Below are 18,231 nucleotides of genomic sequence, written 5' to 3' on the forward strand. Positions count from 1 at the left end.
CCTCAACCACTACTGTGAACCTTTTCGGCATCCGCTATCCTGACTACCCTCAGTATCTTGCGCGGTGATCTCTTTCCAATTGCTCATCAGCACGACGAGATACAGACATGGCAGAGCCCAGGGGCGGCGGCCGTGGTGGCATCCGCAGCTACAGAGCTCCTGGACGGGGCTATGGAAGGGGAGGAAATAGTTCTGCAAGAGGAGGTCCGAATCGACCCATCTGTCGCTACTTTCGAGACCAGGGGACATGTAGGTTTGGTGAGGGATGCAGGTATTCTCATGATCTAGGGTCGGCCGGCAACGGGAACAGCCATTCAACCCAGCGAGCTACGAGGGTCGACGAAACTATCGAACAACAGCTGGCAAGATTCAGTTACAATACTTGGAGAAGCCTCATCAGAGATCCGCCTCATGCAAATGATACGTATACCATGCTGCGCCTTTGGGAAGGAGCACTCGACATCTTGAACGCAGATGATCGAGACTGGAAACAGACTCTTCCGCAAGACCTGGACGATGACGAAAAGTATCAAGGCCGGCGCCATATCCGGGCTCTTTTGGACATGCGGGCCCAAACTGGACAACTCGAGACCTTCACCCGTATCTCTCGATACTTCCTTCTGGTTATTACGCATCCCGCCTTGCTAGACTGTCTCTCGGTCGATACATACGTTGGTGCACTATACAATTTCATATGCGGTGCCAATGGCACCCGTGCGGTTCCGTTCTTCCAGCATCTTTGCGAAGTGTTGGTAGCTGTTTGGACGGCAACTTCTCGTCAAACGTCGACCGCATCCACCGACTCAACCCTTATTGCGATGTCCACAGCCCTCTGCGAGTTGCTCAGACGTGAGCCGAGGACCAGATTCAACGACGATCTCCCGGATCTAGTCAACTCGCTAGAAACCGCGGCGCAGCTGATGACAGAGGGAGACTCATCCATCACCTCGCACATCGTCAACACTCATGTTGGAGAGCTTCGCGCAATGATAGCTCGAGCGCAAGGACTGCTCTCTGATAACTCCAATGAACCGCCTGCTGGCCACTCCAATCAGACTACAGCGTCCACGTACCCCCGTGGTATCATCATACCGAGTAACCGCCATGACAATGACAAAGTCGACATTACGGAATTCACCATCTTCCCGACTCGAGCGGAAATCATGAGCGACGTACAAGAATTCATTCCCTCCATGGATCCCGATCAGCCACACTTCCTCACCGATAAGGCGGAGCGACATATCGACACCTGCTTTCGTCTGCTTCGTCATGACACTTTCGGCAAGCTAAAAGAGGCCCTCGCAGACCTGTTGGACGCTATCACGAAAGACCCTGCTTCGCTCAGCAATCCCAAGGTTGACTTCGGAGATATGCGCGCTTACCCTTACTCGAACGCGTTCGTCAGTTACGTAACGTTCAACAGCCGGGGCGGTTTACAAGCGCAAATTTCCTTCCTTCAGCCCTACTCAATCCGCAAGAAGTCAGCCGCAGAGAGACGTAGATGGTGGGACGAGTCGAGACGATTGGATGACGGAGTGCTGCTCTCCTTCATCTGGATCCAGAACTCAGTGGTCCATCACTTGTTCTTAACAGTCTTGGAGAAGAACACAGACAAGGCGAAAGAGAGCAGTCTATCCGGCGACGCCAATATGGCAACTGTCACCGTGAAGATTTTGAACCAGGATCAGCCGAACGTGGAGGCCTTCATAGAGCTAAGCTGCCAGAAAACTCGAGGCGTCCTCGTCGAATATCCACGTGTGCTGCCAGCAACGTTCGTGCCTGTCCTGGAGAACCTCCAGCACATGCAACGTTTGAGCCGGCTACCCTTTCGCCAATGGATCCTCCCGGACAGAGTCGACATACGGCCCGGCTTCAAAGCTTACCACGATATCCCTCCGCCATTGTATGCTCGGAGCGCAGGATTCGCTTTTCCTTTGAAGTCTATCCTCAAGAACGACAGTGACGCCCTCTACGTTCAACCAGGTTCTTCGACCGACGATAAGTCTCTCATCGATGAAATGGAGGCAAAGACAGCGCTTGATCGCGGACAATGTCAAGCGTTAGTGGCGGCACTTACCCGCGAATTTGCATTCATCCAAGGCCCCCCCGGGACAGGAAAGTCGTATCTTGGCATCCAGCTGATGAAAGTGCTCATGGGCATCAAGAGCAAAGCAAAGCTTGGTCCGATTGTTGTAGTGTAAGTACTGTGACTCGTAGTGTGCACACATCCAGTGCAAGGGCTGTTAGCCCCCTGGTATTGCCCGTTACTGGGCAATACTGTATCGCCAACTGGGCCTTGCTAATAGTTGAACAGATGCTACACCAATCATGCCTTAGACCAATTCCTAGAACACCTTTTAATCATCGGTCTCCAAAAGGTCATCCGCATAGGCGGTCAAAGCCGCTCTGAAATGCTTGAAGACCACAACCTCCGGAAGATTACCCAGTCCGAGATGAAGACTAGGTCCGAGGGGACACAAGCCGCAATTGCGTATAAAAAGCTGGAAGCCCTTGAAGGGTCTATCAAATCTATCCTTGGTCGATTGCATGGAGTGCGAAAGCGTGCAGAGTGGAAGAATTTCGAGTACTTCCTTCGTCGAAAATACCCCAGGATTCATGCACAATTCAGACAGAACGACGAAGAGGGCTTCACTCTTGTGGGACGTCATCCTTTTGATGTGTGGAGAGCAGTCGATCCAGCGCACAAGCCTTCTTGGAGATCACCTCAGGCGTCTCAGGCAACGACGGATCCGGTCAACCTCATTCGGGAAGCAGCAGCAGACATTCACTCTCTTTCCTCTGTGGAGAGACAAGCCCTTGTGGACCTATGGACACAGGAGCTTCAGAGCGATGCGAAGAGGGAATTGTTCGAGACTGTGAAAGACGCTGACACCACTCAACGGCACCTGGCAAATGTCCACGAGGAGCTCAATCGGCGAGTGTTACAAGAAGCTGACGTTATTGGCCTCACGACAACTGGCCTCGCAAAGAACATCATGACTCTTCAGCATGTGCGATGCAAGGTAGTCATATGCGAAGAGGCCGGTGAAGTCATGGAACCGCACATGATTTCGGCACTGCTACCAACCGTGGAACATTGCATTCAAATTGGAGATCATGAGCAGCTTCGGCCCTCTATTACTAACTACAAAGACCTGTCGCTTGAGAGCAAGCGAGGCCTCTTGTATCAATTGGACCGAAGCCAATTCGAACGGCTTTCGGTTGGTGAGCGTGGAAGACCTTTGATGCCCATCGCTCAATTAAATGTCCAACGACGCATGCGGCCCGAGATATCGATCCTAATACGAGAGACAATCTACGACAAGCTCGTGGATCATCCGTGCACGACACTACATCCGAATGTCGTTGGCATGCGGAACAATGTCTTCTGGCTTGATCACGACTACGTCGAGGACCAAAAACAAGCAGAAGTACACCACCAAAAATCGCAATCCAATGCATGGGAGGTCCAAATGGTTCATGCATTGGTGCGTCATGTGGTGCGTCAAGGCATCTACGCTAGCAACGACATTGCTGTATTGACCCCATACACCGGTCAGTTGCAGAAGCTTCGTACGGTCTTGCGTAACGACTTTGAGGTCGTTCTCAGTGAACGTGATGAAGACGCCCTGGCCAAAGATGGGTTTACCTCTACTGGGCCTTCGTCCGAGGATGAGGGGCCCGGTCCTCAGCAAGACAATAAGAGAGTCGCCCTGGAAAAGAAGAAACTGAGTGATCTGCTACGTGTGGCGACGGTGGACAATTTCCAAGGCGAGGAAGCTAAGATCGTCATCGTTTCGTTGGTCCGCAGCAACGAGGAAAAGAAAGTCGGGTTCCTAAAGACCACTAACCGCATCAACGTTCTGCTGAGCCGAGCTCAGCACGGCATGTTCCTCATCGGCAACACGGAAACGTATTCCAACATCCCTATGTGGCAGAAGGTCATCGACATGCTTCGTGCTACGGATTCCGTCGGCACTTCCTTAGGTCTCTGCTGTCCCCGCCATATGGATACTGTTATCCAAGTCCAACAACCAGAGGACTTCGCCAGATTCAGTCCAGAGGGCGGCTGTCGTGAGGCATGTCTCGATCGCCTTCCTGACTGTGGGCATCGATGTCAAGCAAGATGTCACTCGAAAGCTATGCACGATGTCTGGCAATGTGAGCAGCCTTGCCAACGCCAGCACCAGCCATGCAATCACGCCTGTCAGAAGCAAACCTGCGGCGAGGACTGCGGAAGATGCATGATTCTGGTGACCAACGTACGGCTTCCATGCGGACATATCAAGGACATTATTGCGTGTCACCTCACCCAAAATCTCGGCGGTATTCAATGCAATGCACTCGTCTACAAAACAGTCCCCAGTTGCAATCACATAATTCAAGTAAAATGCTCGCAGGATGTGACCGAGGAGCACTTCCGATGCTCGCAGCCTTGTGGATATATATTATCCTGCGGACATGCCTGCCCAGGCACCTGTGGAAGTTGCAATATCAAAGACGCCGATGGGAACACCACTGTGAGGCACTTACAGTGCCGTAAAATTTGCGGTAGGCGTTTCGGAACGTGCAATCACACCTGTCCCAAGCGTTGTCATAGTGGGTCCAGCTGCGGCCTTTGTCAAAAGCGTTGCGAGGTATGTCTAACCGATCCCTAGTCGTACATCATATTGACGGTTTTCAGGTACGCTGCAAGCACTCTAGATGTGACTCGAAGTGCCACGAAGCATGCACGCCCTGCGTTGAGTCATGTACGTGGTCTTGCCTGCACCATGGACAATGCACTATGCCTTGCTCCGCGCCGTGCAACCGGGTTCCATGCGACAAGAGATGCACCAAGCTGCTTCCCTGCGGTCACCAGTGTCCAGGACTATGCGAAGAAGAGTGTCTCCCGCAATATTGCCAGGCATGTGGGATGAAGCCTGACGCAGTGGTCGATATGATTATATTCAAGGAGTATCACGAGATCGACTTAGACGAGACGCCCGTGATCGCTCTTCCTTGCGGACATTTCTTCACCGCCGAGACGTTAGACGGCATGATTGGTTTGAAGGAAGTGTACAATATCAATGCGGAGACGGGCGAAATCTCAGGCCTGAAAGATATCTCCTCCGCGATGGCGACGTCAATTCCACGATGCCCCGATTGCCAAAGCCCAATACGGCAGTTCGCGACGCAGAGATACAATCGACTCATCAACAGGGCCGTTGTTGATGAAATGACCAAGCGCTTCATTGTCACTGGTCAAGAAGAACTGCAGAAGATAGAGGAGAGCCTGACGGGACTTGCAAACGAGTTTGAGAAGGTGCGACCAACAGCCATACCCACATCTTTTGCCAGTGGCGTTAAAAACGCCGAGACCCGAGCAATGCAAGATGTAGCGCAAAGGATTCAAAATCGCTACAAGGAGTCGACACGAATTCAAAACGCCATTCGTCAGTTGCAGCGACGGGTAGCTGATCGCCATCAACCTTGTCAAAAGCTTCACGATGCCACCGTCCATGCTATGCGGCGGAATGCATCTCTGGACAGGGCGCTGGAAGGCCTCAGCCTTGATTGTAGCATGCCGCCTGGTGGACCAGATCAGCTCGTCGCACTTGGAGCCAAGACGCTCGAGATCAAGACCGAATGCATTATCATCGAGGACAAGTTCAACGTCCTGAGCGCAATCAAGTTCAAACATGACGAGTTTGCGGCGTCTCTGAAGTTTCCTGGAGGCTCACCTTCCCATTTGAGCAAGCCTTTTCTACAGTCTTGCGCGAAGCTCATCGCGGAGTGCAGCGAGAAGAATCTTCCGAAGCTTGCAGTTGAAGCGGCACTTTACTACGCTCGGATTGCACGGCTCTTCCAGGCGTCCGGTCCAACCAACTCAAATGATCGCCAGCAAACGGCCGAATATCGGGAGCAAGCCAAGCTCCATTTGGAGAAGGCGCAAAAGCTATGCGAGCAGCAATTTCAGGACGCGGAGTCTTTGCTGCAGGCGGTGAATGAGTCCATCAAGCTGCTACGAAAGGAGTGGTACGAAGAGGTCACCGCGGAGGAACTTGCTGCCATCAAGCAAGCGATGGTCAGCGGGTCCAAAGGCATTGCTACTCACTCTGGTCACTGGTACAACTGCGCCAACGGGCATCCGGTACGTCGTCTTGATTCGTCCCTGCTTCACTATCTTGAGATATGTACTAATGATGGGTTAACAGTTCGCTATTGGAGAATGCGGTATGCCTATGGAACTTGCTCGTTGTCCAGAGTGCGGAGCGCGAATCGGTGGTCAGCATCACGAAGCTGTTCAGGGCGTGACGAGGGCCATGGAAATGGAGCGCTGAAGTGAAATTCAGCGGGGTGAAGTACGATTGTGATCTATCTATGATATTGTTGATACCTAGTAATAGATCCAGAATACATGTCTATACGAAGGAGAATCCCTCCTTGGCCTGCCTTGGACTCACTGGAGAATCATCTCGCTGCTCCGGTGGTACCGCTATGCTTTGCTTATGGTCTACGTGGTGGTGGGTGACCGTCCAATCCACTGCCTTTTTTATGACCAGACCGGGGCTTTCCTCCGTCCCTATATCTCTCTTGCCTTTCTTTGCTGCGCTCTTCGATTTCTCTTTTGTTGCGACACACGCCAGTTCCTTATTTCCTATCTCTTCCGCTCGCATCTTATCAACTGGACTTCGCAAATTCTCGGATCTATGCCTGGATCTGGCCCCCGACCCGCCCTGCGAGCCCCTTGAAGATCGCTCTGACAACTTGAAAGACGGTTCTCTCGATTGCCGGCGGCCTATTCCTGGCTCATACGCTTGCACGAGCGGGCGGAGATACGGCACGACGCATGCAGTGACGGTGTAGCCGATTGCGATTTGAGTGACGCTGCTTACGCGGGCGTTCCAGAAGTCCGACGTCGAAGCCACTATCGGCTCGCTGAGGAAGACGAGTCGGATGATGGTGAGGATAATATTGCTTCATACGAGTTAGACGCTGACCCGAGAGCTAGGATATGGAGTAGAGGGGCATATAGAAGGGGTATGCTTACGGGATGCGGCAGGCGAAGGCACCTACGACGACGTACTTCTGCCGCCGCGTCATTTGCCGACTCCATACAAGACATGACGATGTCACGATGAGAGCAACTTCAATCAGCATATCGAATACACCGACATAGACCCACCGAGCGAACTATGCTTGCATCAGGATTCCCGGCTTCAACTCTCATACACTCGGGTGACTTACAAATCCAGTGCATCGCGTAGCGTGCTCCATCAAGTTTCTTCCTGGACATCGAAATCCTTCAACGAACAGGCTTGTGGTCACCCATACAATCTCGGTTGCTATCAGGCCCCACACGAGCTTCCGATGCGTTTTGTAGGGCGTGAGCCAGAGGAGGAAGAAGCCACAGGATGCTTTGGAGCAGAAGAGGACGATGATGTAGAAGAGGTCGCTTGCCAACACAGACTATTAGAGCGTCAGAGACGATCGGCTTAATGATGCATGTGAGCTGGGAGAGCTAGCGTACCTTCCGGATCTTTACCAACTGGTCTACCTCAAGGTCCGTCCACTCCTTTCCTAAGCCAACAGCTACTTCGTAAAACACCAGCGACGACTGAATAATTGCGAAACCCTAGCCACTCATCAGCTTTCCATTTCTCACCACGCCCTCATCGGAGCAACTCACCACCGCCGCAAAGATTGTATAATCATCAATGCGATAATCCCCAGAGTAGCGCCTCGCATACATTCTTATCCCCGCACTCAGCAACACCAGCCCGAGCGAGAACCCCGCCAAAATAGCAATAAGACCCGACTGATCATGGTCGTTAATTGCCGCATACGGCGGCGTGATACCCGCAGGTAGCGGTGTGGATGTCGCAGACATTTGCGGCTTGATAGCTTCAGACAACGCGTGCGGGGGGCGAAAGTTTGCGCTGCGAACACCGCAGCACATGGCCTGCGCATAGTTATGTCTGAGACCCGCATGTGTTACGGGTCCAGCTTGCTGAGCTTGCGCACCTATTCAGATAAGGAGACAAAGGACGGCAGCGTAGAACATACCGCTTCCAGCGGCGTCAAAGACCCTTCGACCCGTTCACTGCATTCCAGGCGTTTAGTCGCTTAATAGCCGCCCTTCCGGAACGCTGATGGAAACATGGCGAGCGAGCTATTTGTTTCCGGATGAGGAAGTGATGCGTTTATTCGACGGTGGTGGGCGTCTTCTTCCGTCCATCCACGCGGGCTTTGAGCGATAAGGTGGGCATGTGCGTACGCCGTGTGGAAACCACATCCGGGGATGTGGGATGCCAATACTGCCTTATCGCTATTGAGGTTTGAAATGGGCAATTGCGGTATTTCGCCACTGCGATGGTGCGAGATGGTGCCCCGTAACTGCGATGGGGCTGTTTTTGGACAGTGTCCGTGTGGATTCGGTGGTTTTTGAGGGACTGGAATTAGAGCAATGAAGGCAAGATGAATGGAACACTACCTGCGAGAAGCACTCTTGGAGAAGTGGGCTCGAAATCCCAGTGAAGAGTATATCTATACATCTGTATCATCTATAATGGGAAATTGTTCTATGGTGACCTTCTAAGCCATTGAAAGTATGAGACAGCATCCGCATATCGAATTAGATAGAAAGCCTCGCCATCCTGATCTGCTTAACAGGGCCTCTGTAAATCTTCCTGCCCTGAATGTAATACATAATCAAGCTCAGAATGAACACACCACTAAAGAGCACCACACTCCAATTAAAGTCCTCCGCATTGATAGCCGTAGAACCGGGCCAGAAGCTCCAGAAGAAGGCAAAGAGCGTGTACACCAGACCGATGGCGTTGACCAGCGGGCCCCATTTTCCGAGGCTCCAGCGAGCGGTGGGGACGAGGTCTGGGTAGCGGATTCGGCGGTAGAGGACGCAGGATAGCGAGCAGGCGTAGGTGAACATGAGTGAGACCACCTGTAGGGAGATGATGGCGTTGAACGCTGTTTCAGAGCCGATGTTAATGAGTGAGAGGAGGACTGCGATCGTGCAAGACAGCAGGATTGCATTCGCAGGGATTTCCTTCCCCTGATCCACCTTCGCGATCCAGCTTGAGAAGGGCAACCCCTTGTCACGCGCAAAAGCGAATGTTTGACGCGCAGTCGAGGCGCCGAAGTTGACATTCGCGGCGCTCACAATTAGGAGCACGATGATCGTGAGAGCGTTGACACCTGAGATGCTGACAGCGGACTTGAAGACGTAGAGGAAGGGGTAGCCGGAAGGATCATTTATGGCTGCGTCAAGGTCATCGATGGCGAAGAGGTAAGTGATGAGGAAGACGATGGCCATCAAGCCGTTGCCTATGTAGGACCAGAAGAGGGAGAGCGGGACGTACCGCCCAGCATCGCGGACTTCTTCGGCCATGTGGGCGGTTGCGTCGGAGCCTGTACATGAAATCAGTCAATGTCTCATGCAAGTTTCCAAAGGCAGACGTACCTAAGACCGAGTAGATGGCTGAAATCTGGCCTACCATCAGTGACAAGCCCACCGTGGGCCACCCTCCGCCATTATGGAACTCTGTAAACACTGCCTTTGAAGTATTGTGTGGTGCCATGACCCAGAGCGTGAGAACGACCGCGAGGAAGGCCAGCACGTGCAGGACCATTAGTCCGTTTTGAATGCGCGGCCAGAAGTCATGGCCCCAAATATTGATAATGTAGAGGACAAAAACCATGGCGAAGACGAAGAGTGTGCCCTGCCACCGCTGAGGTTCGTAGTCCGGGTTGTTCACAACGAGAAGAGCTTGCGTGATGGTGCCGGTTAGGAAACAGTCTGCTGCATTGCCGGCCTGCCATGAGAGCGTGGACATCCAGCCTACGACGTAGGAGAAGAATTGTTGGTATGCTGGAGGGGCGAATTCGGAGACCCAATGGTACTGGCCGCCTGAAGTGGGTGCCCTGCAGTCAAGGTTAGAATGCACGACACAATACGACTGCCGGAATCGTACATGGAAGCCATCTCTGCCAAACTCATCTCCACAAACGTGAACCCTATAAAGGTCCAGATGTAGCTCCAGAACAGGCCTGCTAGACCTCCATTGGTAAGTCCTTCGGTGTTGGCTATCATAAGGTATTCCCAAATGGCAGTGAGGACGACTGCGAAACTCAAAGCCGACAATGGGCGGTAATTGCGCTGTTCGAGCGGTCAATTTGACTGCCTCAACTTTGCCCTGCAGCAAGAACACGCACCTTCAGCTCCTGCACCTTTCCCATCCGGTACATGTGCTTCTGATCAGCCTTCGTGAAGCCCGGCCTGGGCGGGTTTGCTCGACTGTAGACATCATCTTTCACGTCGCCTTGTTCCTGTTTGACTATGGCATCGAATGAGGAGTTGGGATGCTCTGTTCCAAACCCGGATTTGGGCGTCGGAACCTCGTGCTGCTCTACTACGTCCGACATCGTAGCGTGTTCGAAAAGTTACGTTTACGTGAGGTGGATAGACTGCCTGCAGAGAGGTGCAGGAAGGCGGGTATACCGCGTTAAGGTGGTAGAAAAGATGTGGCACAAAGGCGTGCATACGATCCCGTAACCCGTCTGGCTCCCACAGATATCGAACCGGAGGGTTCGCATCTTGAGATGATGGAGATTGTTTCCTACAACAGGGTCTGAATATGGTTCCCATAGGGTGGTACAAAGAAACTAGAAGGAATGTCACCACCCAACCTCCTAGATGGAACAAGGAGAGCAATAAAGGCCCTTATCGTGCATGTGCCTCTTATTAGTGAATGTGCATCATGATTGCTGTATGCGGCGACAGCTGGAGGTGCTTGTTGCTTCCGCAAGCGCGTGCTGGCAGCTCCTATTCCGGAGCCTGTTTCTTGGAGACGTTGAGCTTGTTCTAGCGGCCTTCTAGAAGGTTTCTAAGAAGTGGCCCTCGAGGTCACAAAGAATGAACCTCTCACTTGGTAACTTCTACGCGTGATAACTTCCACCCGGGCAGTGTACGCAGCGACTTCTCCTACGTCCCCTTTGTCAGAAAGTCTAGGGGGGTCTGCATCCTGGACGAGAGCGCTATTGAGGAGTCCTCCTGTTTGGTAGCGGGCCGGTATGGTTCTTTCGTCGAAAGAAATGTATAGAATCATTGCCTTTCGTCGTCCCTGCACGCTATGCCAAAGGGTTCGGAAGCTAGCTAGAAGCCGGCTCGTGCTTGGAATAGATGAAGAAAGTCGTAGGGTGTATTGAACCGGAGGACGGTGCTGATGGGGGGATTATGGAACTTGTGGCGACTGGGGAGGTCGTTAGGGGCGCTGCTGAGCAACGTCGCCAGCTCCTGCTGCGAAGCAAGTAGAAGTGTCTGAGCTGGGTTCCACAGTTGAGGTGGCCGCATTGTAGGCCTCGGTTCCTTCCTGAAACATGGCCCCCATCGGCATGGTCGGAAAGCTTATTTCAACCGACCTGTGCTCGAGTAACGATACGATTCTATGATGGATTTGAGAAGGGTGTTTGAAAAGCAAATGGAATTGACATCAAGAGAAGCGGTGGAATGAAGAAGACGAAGCGGGCGTAATCTTCTCTCGTCTATTCATTATCCCGCGCCGAATCCTAGAAGCATATAGTGAAATTCGTAATTCAATGCGAACCCTACTCGCGAAAGCATACTAGAGTTCTTCAGCCTCTCGGAAGCAAACCCGGGAAGGCTGCAGGAATTCGATCCCGCCATGAGTTAAGTTGAACCTCAAGTCCGTCAGTCCCAAGGCTGTAACCAAGTCATGCCGAGCCGCGCGAAGACGATATGCGAAAAAGTCATAGATGAGATGTTCTAATGTGTATAGAATGTAATGGGAAATATTATAACATAATACTCCCACCGTGTCTGCGTGCCGTGGGCGAGACATTATCGAGCTTGAAGACCTTCGAGGGGGTTGGGAAAGGGCCAAATCAATCCCTTTGCACTGCGCAGATACGTCATCCGAAGACCCGAAGTCGAATATGGTGCCCCTTGGAAGTATACGGCTCGCGGTTCCGGCCTTCCAAGCTCTCACGGTGTGGAATTCTCCGGATAGAACGACGTGCGTAACAGCTACCCTGGAGGCCTTCGCGGATGGGTACGGTAGGACGTATAATTCACAGCGGTAATCTTACTTACTCGTACGGCGAGCTCTGAGATCCGGAGAATTCCCTACCGCAAGAGCCAAGGTTGGCGGGCGAGGCTGCCTCTGGTGACTTACGTAAGCGGGTGCGACTGAGCCATTGCGACTCACCCAAAGGTGGTCCGCAAAAATTTCGTAAACAGAACGCACCAGAATGACGTAAAGATTTTGCAGGAGGCGTTGGGTCTCTGGACTGCGGGCATTGTGGGCATTGTGGGCGAAGTCCCTACCACGATGTGATATCGATATCACTGCGTCATAATGAGCTACTCGAGGTGATAGACAGCGTTTCCATCGGCAAATTTGCCCCGAAATGCGTGGATATCCTTCCTTCAGCCGTGCTTTTCCGTCTATGTTGGTGCGGGTGAGGGGCGACGGGTGAAGTTGCCGGTCGACCCAGCAACGCCCGCAGCTGCACCACGGACCATTTGCACAGGCAGCAGATCGGTCCCGTGATCTCGCTAAGCTAGCGCCGCGGGCACGGGCCTGCTCCCACCGTCTATATAAGCCTGCCCTCCCCCCGCCCCTCCTACCTCGAACAGCTCTCTTTGCCTTTTGGCTTAGATCAAGTGTAGTATCTGTTCTTTTCAGGTGAGCATTCTGACCTCTTCTACTCCTCTGGCCTTCGCTAACATCCAAGCAGTTTAATCTCTGAAACGTTCCCACGGGGACATATCAAGATTATTCCTATTTTTGAACCCAGGTCTCCTCTCACTGGGCTTGCTCATAGTTGAGGCCACAGTGTCGCCGGTATTCGCACTACCTCCGGCTGACGCGACCTTTTTTCATTGACTCTGTTGCCGCTGGTAACAAGTTGAGGAAGAGATCCTTTCCGTTCGCTACCTTGGCTTATTGTTTGTTCGATGGGTTGTGGGTGGGAGTGAGACGCACACAAGCAGAGCGCAGGTTCTGGGCTGTTCAATTGCGGCATGCTATGGGCATCTCAGACAGGCTGTTTACTTTTTCTCCGGATATACGACGTGCGCAACAGCTACCCTAGAGGCCTTCGCAGGTGTGTACAATAGAACGTATAGCTAGGTGAGCAAGCTTGCTTATTTGTACCCGCGGAGGGCGAGGAGAATTCTCTACTGCAAGAGCGTTGCTGGAGCTGGTTGGAAGCAGATAGACAAATCACTCGTATAGCTATCCATTATACGTTCCATTGTACGCACCTGCGAAGGCCTCTAGGCTAGCTGTTGCGCACGTCGTATATCTGGAGCACCTCACTGCAACCCAAGGACCCGTAGGCTGTAGTGCCACCTCTTCTGTCCGCACCGAACGACATATTACGCACAAGAGGGTGATAAGCCATAGGCGGCATGTACCTACAGTCTTTTGCTCGGATTCTGTGCCTGCAAGGTGGTGCTGTCGAGCTCTCTCTGGGGTCACACGGATTCTAAATTGAGCAAAATGTTTCTGAATTTTTTTCTTCACATTTTCTGAAAGACGGCGCCATAATCGCCGAACCAAAACAAAACACCGTTTATACGCTACTCTCTCTTCTCTCCCCTCTCAGGAAAATACCCTCCCGCAAACTCCAGACTCGCATTCTCAAACCGCTCCTTCCGAACCTCGCTCCAGCCCCACCAACCCCGCCGAAACACCGCAACCTCAACCTCCGTCAAAAAGCTCTCCGTGCAAAAATTGCGGCGATGCCCCTCCGGAAACGGACTCCCCAGGCCGAACCAGCCTCCCTCCTTCGGCGCCCTCGCCTTCAAATCGATCCTGTAGAACAAATTGCTAACGCTGATCTCGAACGCGCGATTCGCGTAGTCGACATCAACAGACATGAACGGCGAGATGAAGCCCAGCACCGCCAGCGCGAACGGCGGCACGAAATCGACATTTAGATCCCTCGACCGATAGCCCAGCATATACGCCGTCATGCCTAGTATCCTGCCGCCCGCCAGACACACGCCGCGCTCGTTCTCGCCGTCGCGCGCCTGGATCCACATATGGCTTGCTGGGAAGCTGCTCGCCCAGTTCTTCTCCTGGTGGATAGTCGCGCGGCCTTTGCGGTCGGCGCGCGGGAGTCTGAGGGACGGGATGTCGAGCTGGAAGGCTGTGGGCGAGGAGAGGCTGTGGACGTGCCAGTGCAGGGGCAGCGGGAGCCGGACGAGCCAGCCCTCGGGCGTTTTCTTGCGCGGGTGCCAGGGCGTGTGGCTTCCGGTCATGGCTGAGAGGCTCCATTCGGGGCAGGAGAGGGAGTATGTCGTTGTAGAGTCGGCGTCGACGGCCATGGTTCCCATGTCGGGGATGCGTAGTTCGAAGGCGTTGCCTGGACCTGTGGTTGTGCGTTCGATGGCGGAGACCCAGTGCTCGCGCTGGAATATGGGCGAGCCGCTTGCTGGGTAGTAGGTAAAGGACACCATGTGTGGACGCGTCTTTGCGTCGGGGACGGTGCATATCACGAGGGCGATGTGAGCGCCAGATGGTAGGTCGAACTTGGAGTAGTATCTGCACAGGTAGCGGTACATTTAGTAGACGTCTTAGATTGGGGAGAACTTAACACGAGCATGTCTTAGGTCTTTACCCGCTGGAGGCCTTTAGAGGGAGCTTTCTGCAGTTGAAAGCTAAGACTTGCTGGCGTAAGAGGATTACATACCCTTCAAAGGTTGATCTTGGATGTGGCGCGAAATGCTCCATGGATGAAGCCTTAGCCTTTGACAGCAAAGGTAGGTAAGTATCTCGCGGGCCTGACTTCCACCTGTCGAGCCTACGAGTTTGTTTGAGCATCCCTTGCTTGTGACAGAGTGGCTGAAATCATGACGTAGTATGAAAGTGTCTTGGCATCTTGAAGATTTTCTGGTTCTACTAGATGTAGGATCTTCCTATCTTTGTGGTGTTGCATGCTCCTAGTCTACAGTTCGTCCCGGACGCTCTCCTTGCTCTCTCCCGTCTTCGCCTGCTCAATCAACCCTTTCCTCACAATGCTCGTCAAGACTTCATACGCCACCTGCGCAGCTGCCAATCCGGTCGTCTCCGCAGAGCCGTCATACGCGGGACTAACCTCCACAATGTCTGCTCCTACGACGTTCATACCCTCAATTCCCCTCAAGATCCGAATCAGCTCCCTCGTCGTCCAACCTCCTGGCTCCGGCGTACCAGTGCCGGGCGCCATACCAGGATCAATCACGTCGATATCGATGCTGAGATAGACTGGCATCTCGGTACCCACACGCTCCATGATCGATGATATAATTCCCTTGACTCCAATCTCATCAATGTCGTCGGTTGAAATGCGAATCCAACCCTGGTTTGAGTCGTCAGCGTAGTCTTCCGGCTCGTCTCCAGACAGACGCGTGCGCAACCCGGCGTGAACAGACGAGCCATTCGCAATCAGACCCTCTGTTGCCGCAATCCAGAACATGCTGCCGTGATTGAAGAAGGACTGCGTAGAGGTATCGGTTGGGTCTATCCATGCGGACGGGTACTTCGCTGGATGCCATGTGTCCAAATGGGCATCGAAGTGCACTACGGCAATCGGCTGCCCATAGATCTGCTTCAGCGCCCGCAGAGCTGGAAGCGCAATGCTATGATCTCCACCCAACGTGAGCAACTTCGGTCTATGCAAATATCCTGTTGAAGACGCTAGCGCCTCGGTAGTCGGCGCTCTGTTGCCCAGCTCTTGAAATGCCTCGCTCATCTGCCGGAGCGCGAGCGCATTATCGAAAGGCGTGATTGGGATGTCTCCGCAATCTACAATTGTCGCCCATGAGGTGTACGGGTTGAGGTTGGCTCGCGGATTAAAGCCTCGGAAGGACGTTTGTCGTGACGAACCTGCGCGGATGGCTCGGGGACCAAAGCGTGCGCCCGGCCGGTATGAGACTGCTGTGTCGAAAGGAGCGCCTATAATGCCGATGTCGTAGGCTCTTTCGGGATGTGTCAGGCAGCGGATGTGCGGGAGGTGGGCAAATGTTGATACACCAGAGAAACCCCACTAATATTGAATCAGCAATTGAGTCTGGTAGTATTGAGCTGCACTCACATCAATGCCCCATTTCCGCTCAAGCTCTTCTAGACGCTCTTGCGCAATGGGTTCTTGCTCGTCTACATGATAGGTTGAATGTGCGAACGCAACAGACAGAAACAGAGCAGAGAGTACAATCGAACGCCACAACATGCTGACAGGAGGGATTGAAAGCGTAGAAGCAAGAGAGGAAAGGAAAAGAGGGGTTGAAGTTCATTGTCGATGAAATCGAGCAAAGGGCGCGAATTATGTAACAGCTCTTATCGTTGTTGCTAGTAGCTCCGACATCGATGCCGTTGGTGGGGAACCCCGAATCGGAAGGTCCATCCTGCTGCGAGCATGAGAAGCGTCAAGCAGCCCTGGAGATGCAGGGCCGTTAGGCATGATCTTTGCCAAAGTGGACGACGTTCGATGTCGGCAAGACGTAAGAGACGTGCGGGAGATGTGACCAATGACGCGGGGCGGAACTCGGACGTCCCGTGAGAGCGCGACATCGCGTCGTGACTCGAAAGCTTGGACGCCTCCGAACCTCACTCCATCACACCTTCGCTCTGCATCGTCAATTCCCGTCTCCCACTCCCTCTACATCGGCCTGTTAGCTATAGACGCTTTTGGCTACTTGGTTATCACATATCCTGAACGAGTCGCGCCGCTTTACGCATATAGCAACCATGCCAGAGGTACGCGCAAATGTCGGTGGGAGTAGAGCTTCAGCTGACGCGTCGTAGCTCCCGGAAGTCGCCCGCATCGTGCACTTCCTGAAGAAGCATGCCGTCGGACGGATGGTAAGGTCTGTCAAGACTCAAGAAGACAACATCGTCTATGGCAAAGTCGGGACTTCAGCGGATGCCTTCCAAAAAGCCATGACCGGGAAGAAGATCATCGACGCCCGTCAGCAAGGAAAGTATTTCTGGCTCGAGATGGACTCTGCGCCGCATCCGCTCATGCACTTTGGAATGTCTGGCTGGATGAAGTTCTCAAACGATGCGACCGCGTACTACCGGCCCGGCAAGGGAGAGGAAGATCAGTGGCCGCCCAAGTTCTGGAAGTTCATTCTAGTGCTGGAAGGAGAACCGGAGTGCGAGGTTGCTTTCGTCGATGCGCGAAGGCTAGGCAGGATCAGGCTGGTAGACACAAAGGCTGAGGAAATGCGGAAGACAACGCCGTTGAAGGAGAACGGGCCCGATCCATTGCTCGACCCTGACGTGTTGACGGTGGAGTGGTTGACGAAGAAGCTGAGGAGTAAGAAGGTGCCTGTGAAGGCACTCCTACTGGATCAAGCGAACATTAGCGGCATCGGAAATTGGGTTGGGTAAGTTACTATATCGCTCATTGTCTTGCATGCTTACGCCCCGCAGCGACGAGATCATGTACCAAGCTCGGCTCCACCCCGAGCAGTACAGCAACACCTTCAGCGACGAGCAAGTGAAGCGCCTCCACGACGCAATGATGTATGTCTGCAAAACGGCGGTCGACGCGAATGCAGAGTCCGAGCGATTCCCTGAAGACTGGCTGATGAAGCATCGATGGGACAAGGGCAAGAAGAATGGGGGAAAGTTACCTAACGGTGCTAAGATCACATTCTTGAAGGTCGGCGGACGGACATCGGCTGTCGTGCCCAGCGTGCAGAAGAAGACTGGCGCTGTTGCCGGTGATGTCTCGGAGGATACGAATGGCGCCGAGGAGGAAGAGGAAGAGGAAGCGCCCAAGGCGAAGAAGGGTGGCAAGAGGAAGAGCAAGGCTGCTAAGGAAGATGAGGATGAGAAGGATGAAGTCGATGACGAGGAAGAGGAGACACCTGCACCGAAGAAGCAGAAGAAAGCGGCCAATGCAACATCACGGAAGGGGAAGAAGGAGGACCCAGCCAAGAGCGAAGACACGACCGGGAAGCGCCGATCTGGTCGGCTTTCCAAGAGTTAGATCCCGCCCGCTGGAAGGCCTACACATGCGTTGGAGTTGGCTATGAGACGGCACGGTGGACGGGCTTGTTTGGCTGGATACTGTATTATAGGTCTCATGGCCTGATTATAAACTATATCGTACATCACCGCCGGCGTTTTGGCATCTTCGCGTGGTTGTTCAGCTAGAGCATAGACGTGGTCGACGACCTTGGTCTGTACTTACTGATGTCCTCCAGACAGTAAA

The 18,231-nt window shown here is 53.2% G+C and overlaps 6 protein-coding genes across 6 annotated transcripts; 2 read left to right on the plus strand and 4 right to left on the minus strand.

Annotated features, from left to right (window-relative positions):
- The first annotated feature begins 1 nt into the window (after nt 1).
- On the plus strand, nt 2-6,408 carry BU26DRAFT_598501 (uncharacterized protein). Its single transcript, XM_033835031.1, has 4 exons — nt 2-2,197; nt 2,315-4,637; nt 4,685-6,133; nt 6,198-6,408. The coding sequence occupies exons 1-4, from the start codon at nt 108-110 to the stop codon at nt 6,321-6,323; spliced, it is 5,988 nt and encodes a 1,995-aa protein (XP_033690636.1). The 5' UTR covers nt 2-107; the 3' UTR covers nt 6,324-6,408.
- Nucleotides 6,405-7,873, minus strand: BU26DRAFT_557142 (uncharacterized protein; the record flags this gene model as incomplete). Its single annotated transcript, XM_033832425.1, has 5 exons — nt 6,405-6,960; nt 7,034-7,176; nt 7,231-7,452; nt 7,514-7,618; nt 7,673-7,873. The coding sequence occupies 5 exons, from the start codon at nt 7,871-7,873 to the stop codon at nt 6,405-6,407; spliced, it is 1,227 nt and encodes a 408-aa protein (XP_033690637.1).
- Nucleotides 7,874-8,617: 744 nt separating this feature from the next.
- On the minus strand, nt 8,618-11,023 carry BU26DRAFT_536126 (GABA permease; the record flags this gene model as incomplete). Its single annotated transcript, XM_033831329.1, has 5 exons — nt 8,618-9,411; nt 9,464-9,924; nt 9,975-10,159; nt 10,216-10,297; nt 10,989-11,023. The coding sequence occupies 5 exons, from the start codon at nt 11,021-11,023 to the stop codon at nt 8,618-8,620; spliced, it is 1,557 nt and encodes a 518-aa protein (XP_033690638.1).
- Nucleotides 11,024-13,604: 2,581 nt separating this feature from the next.
- On the minus strand, nt 13,605-14,704 carry BU26DRAFT_512602 (uncharacterized protein; the record flags this gene model as incomplete). Its single annotated transcript, XM_033827414.1, has 1 exon — nt 13,605-14,704. Exon 1 carries the CDS (start codon nt 14,591-14,593, stop codon nt 13,607-13,609), a length of 987 nt encoding a protein of 328 aa, XP_033690639.1. The 5' UTR covers nt 14,594-14,704.
- A 200-nt stretch (nt 14,705-14,904) lies between these two features.
- On the minus strand, nt 14,905-16,486 carry BU26DRAFT_471314 (Arginase/deacetylase). The gene is made up of 2 exons (XM_033825376.1): nt 16,105-16,486; nt 14,905-16,056 (listed from the first exon to the last, which is right to left on the minus strand). The coding sequence occupies exons 1-2, from the start codon at nt 16,237-16,239 to the stop codon at nt 14,977-14,979; spliced, it is 1,215 nt and encodes a 404-aa protein (XP_033690640.1). The 5' UTR covers nt 16,240-16,486; the 3' UTR covers nt 14,905-14,976.
- A 133-nt stretch (nt 16,487-16,619) lies between these two features.
- Nucleotides 16,620-18,215, plus strand: BU26DRAFT_512604 (uncharacterized protein). The gene is made up of 3 exons (XM_033827415.1): nt 16,620-16,766; nt 16,815-17,398; nt 17,445-18,215. Exons 1-3 carry the CDS (start codon nt 16,758-16,760, stop codon nt 18,004-18,006), a joined length of 1,155 nt encoding a protein of 384 aa, XP_033690641.1. The 5' UTR covers nt 16,620-16,757; the 3' UTR covers nt 18,007-18,215.
- Nucleotides 18,216-18,231: the final 16 nt, after the last annotated feature.

This window comes from Trematosphaeria pertusa (assembly GCF_010094035.1).
Source record: "Trematosphaeria pertusa strain CBS 122368 unplaced genomic scaffold BU26scaffold_1, whole genome shotgun sequence".
Taxonomy (NCBI): Eukaryota; Fungi; Ascomycota; class Dothideomycetes; order Pleosporales; family Trematosphaeriaceae; genus Trematosphaeria; species Trematosphaeria pertusa.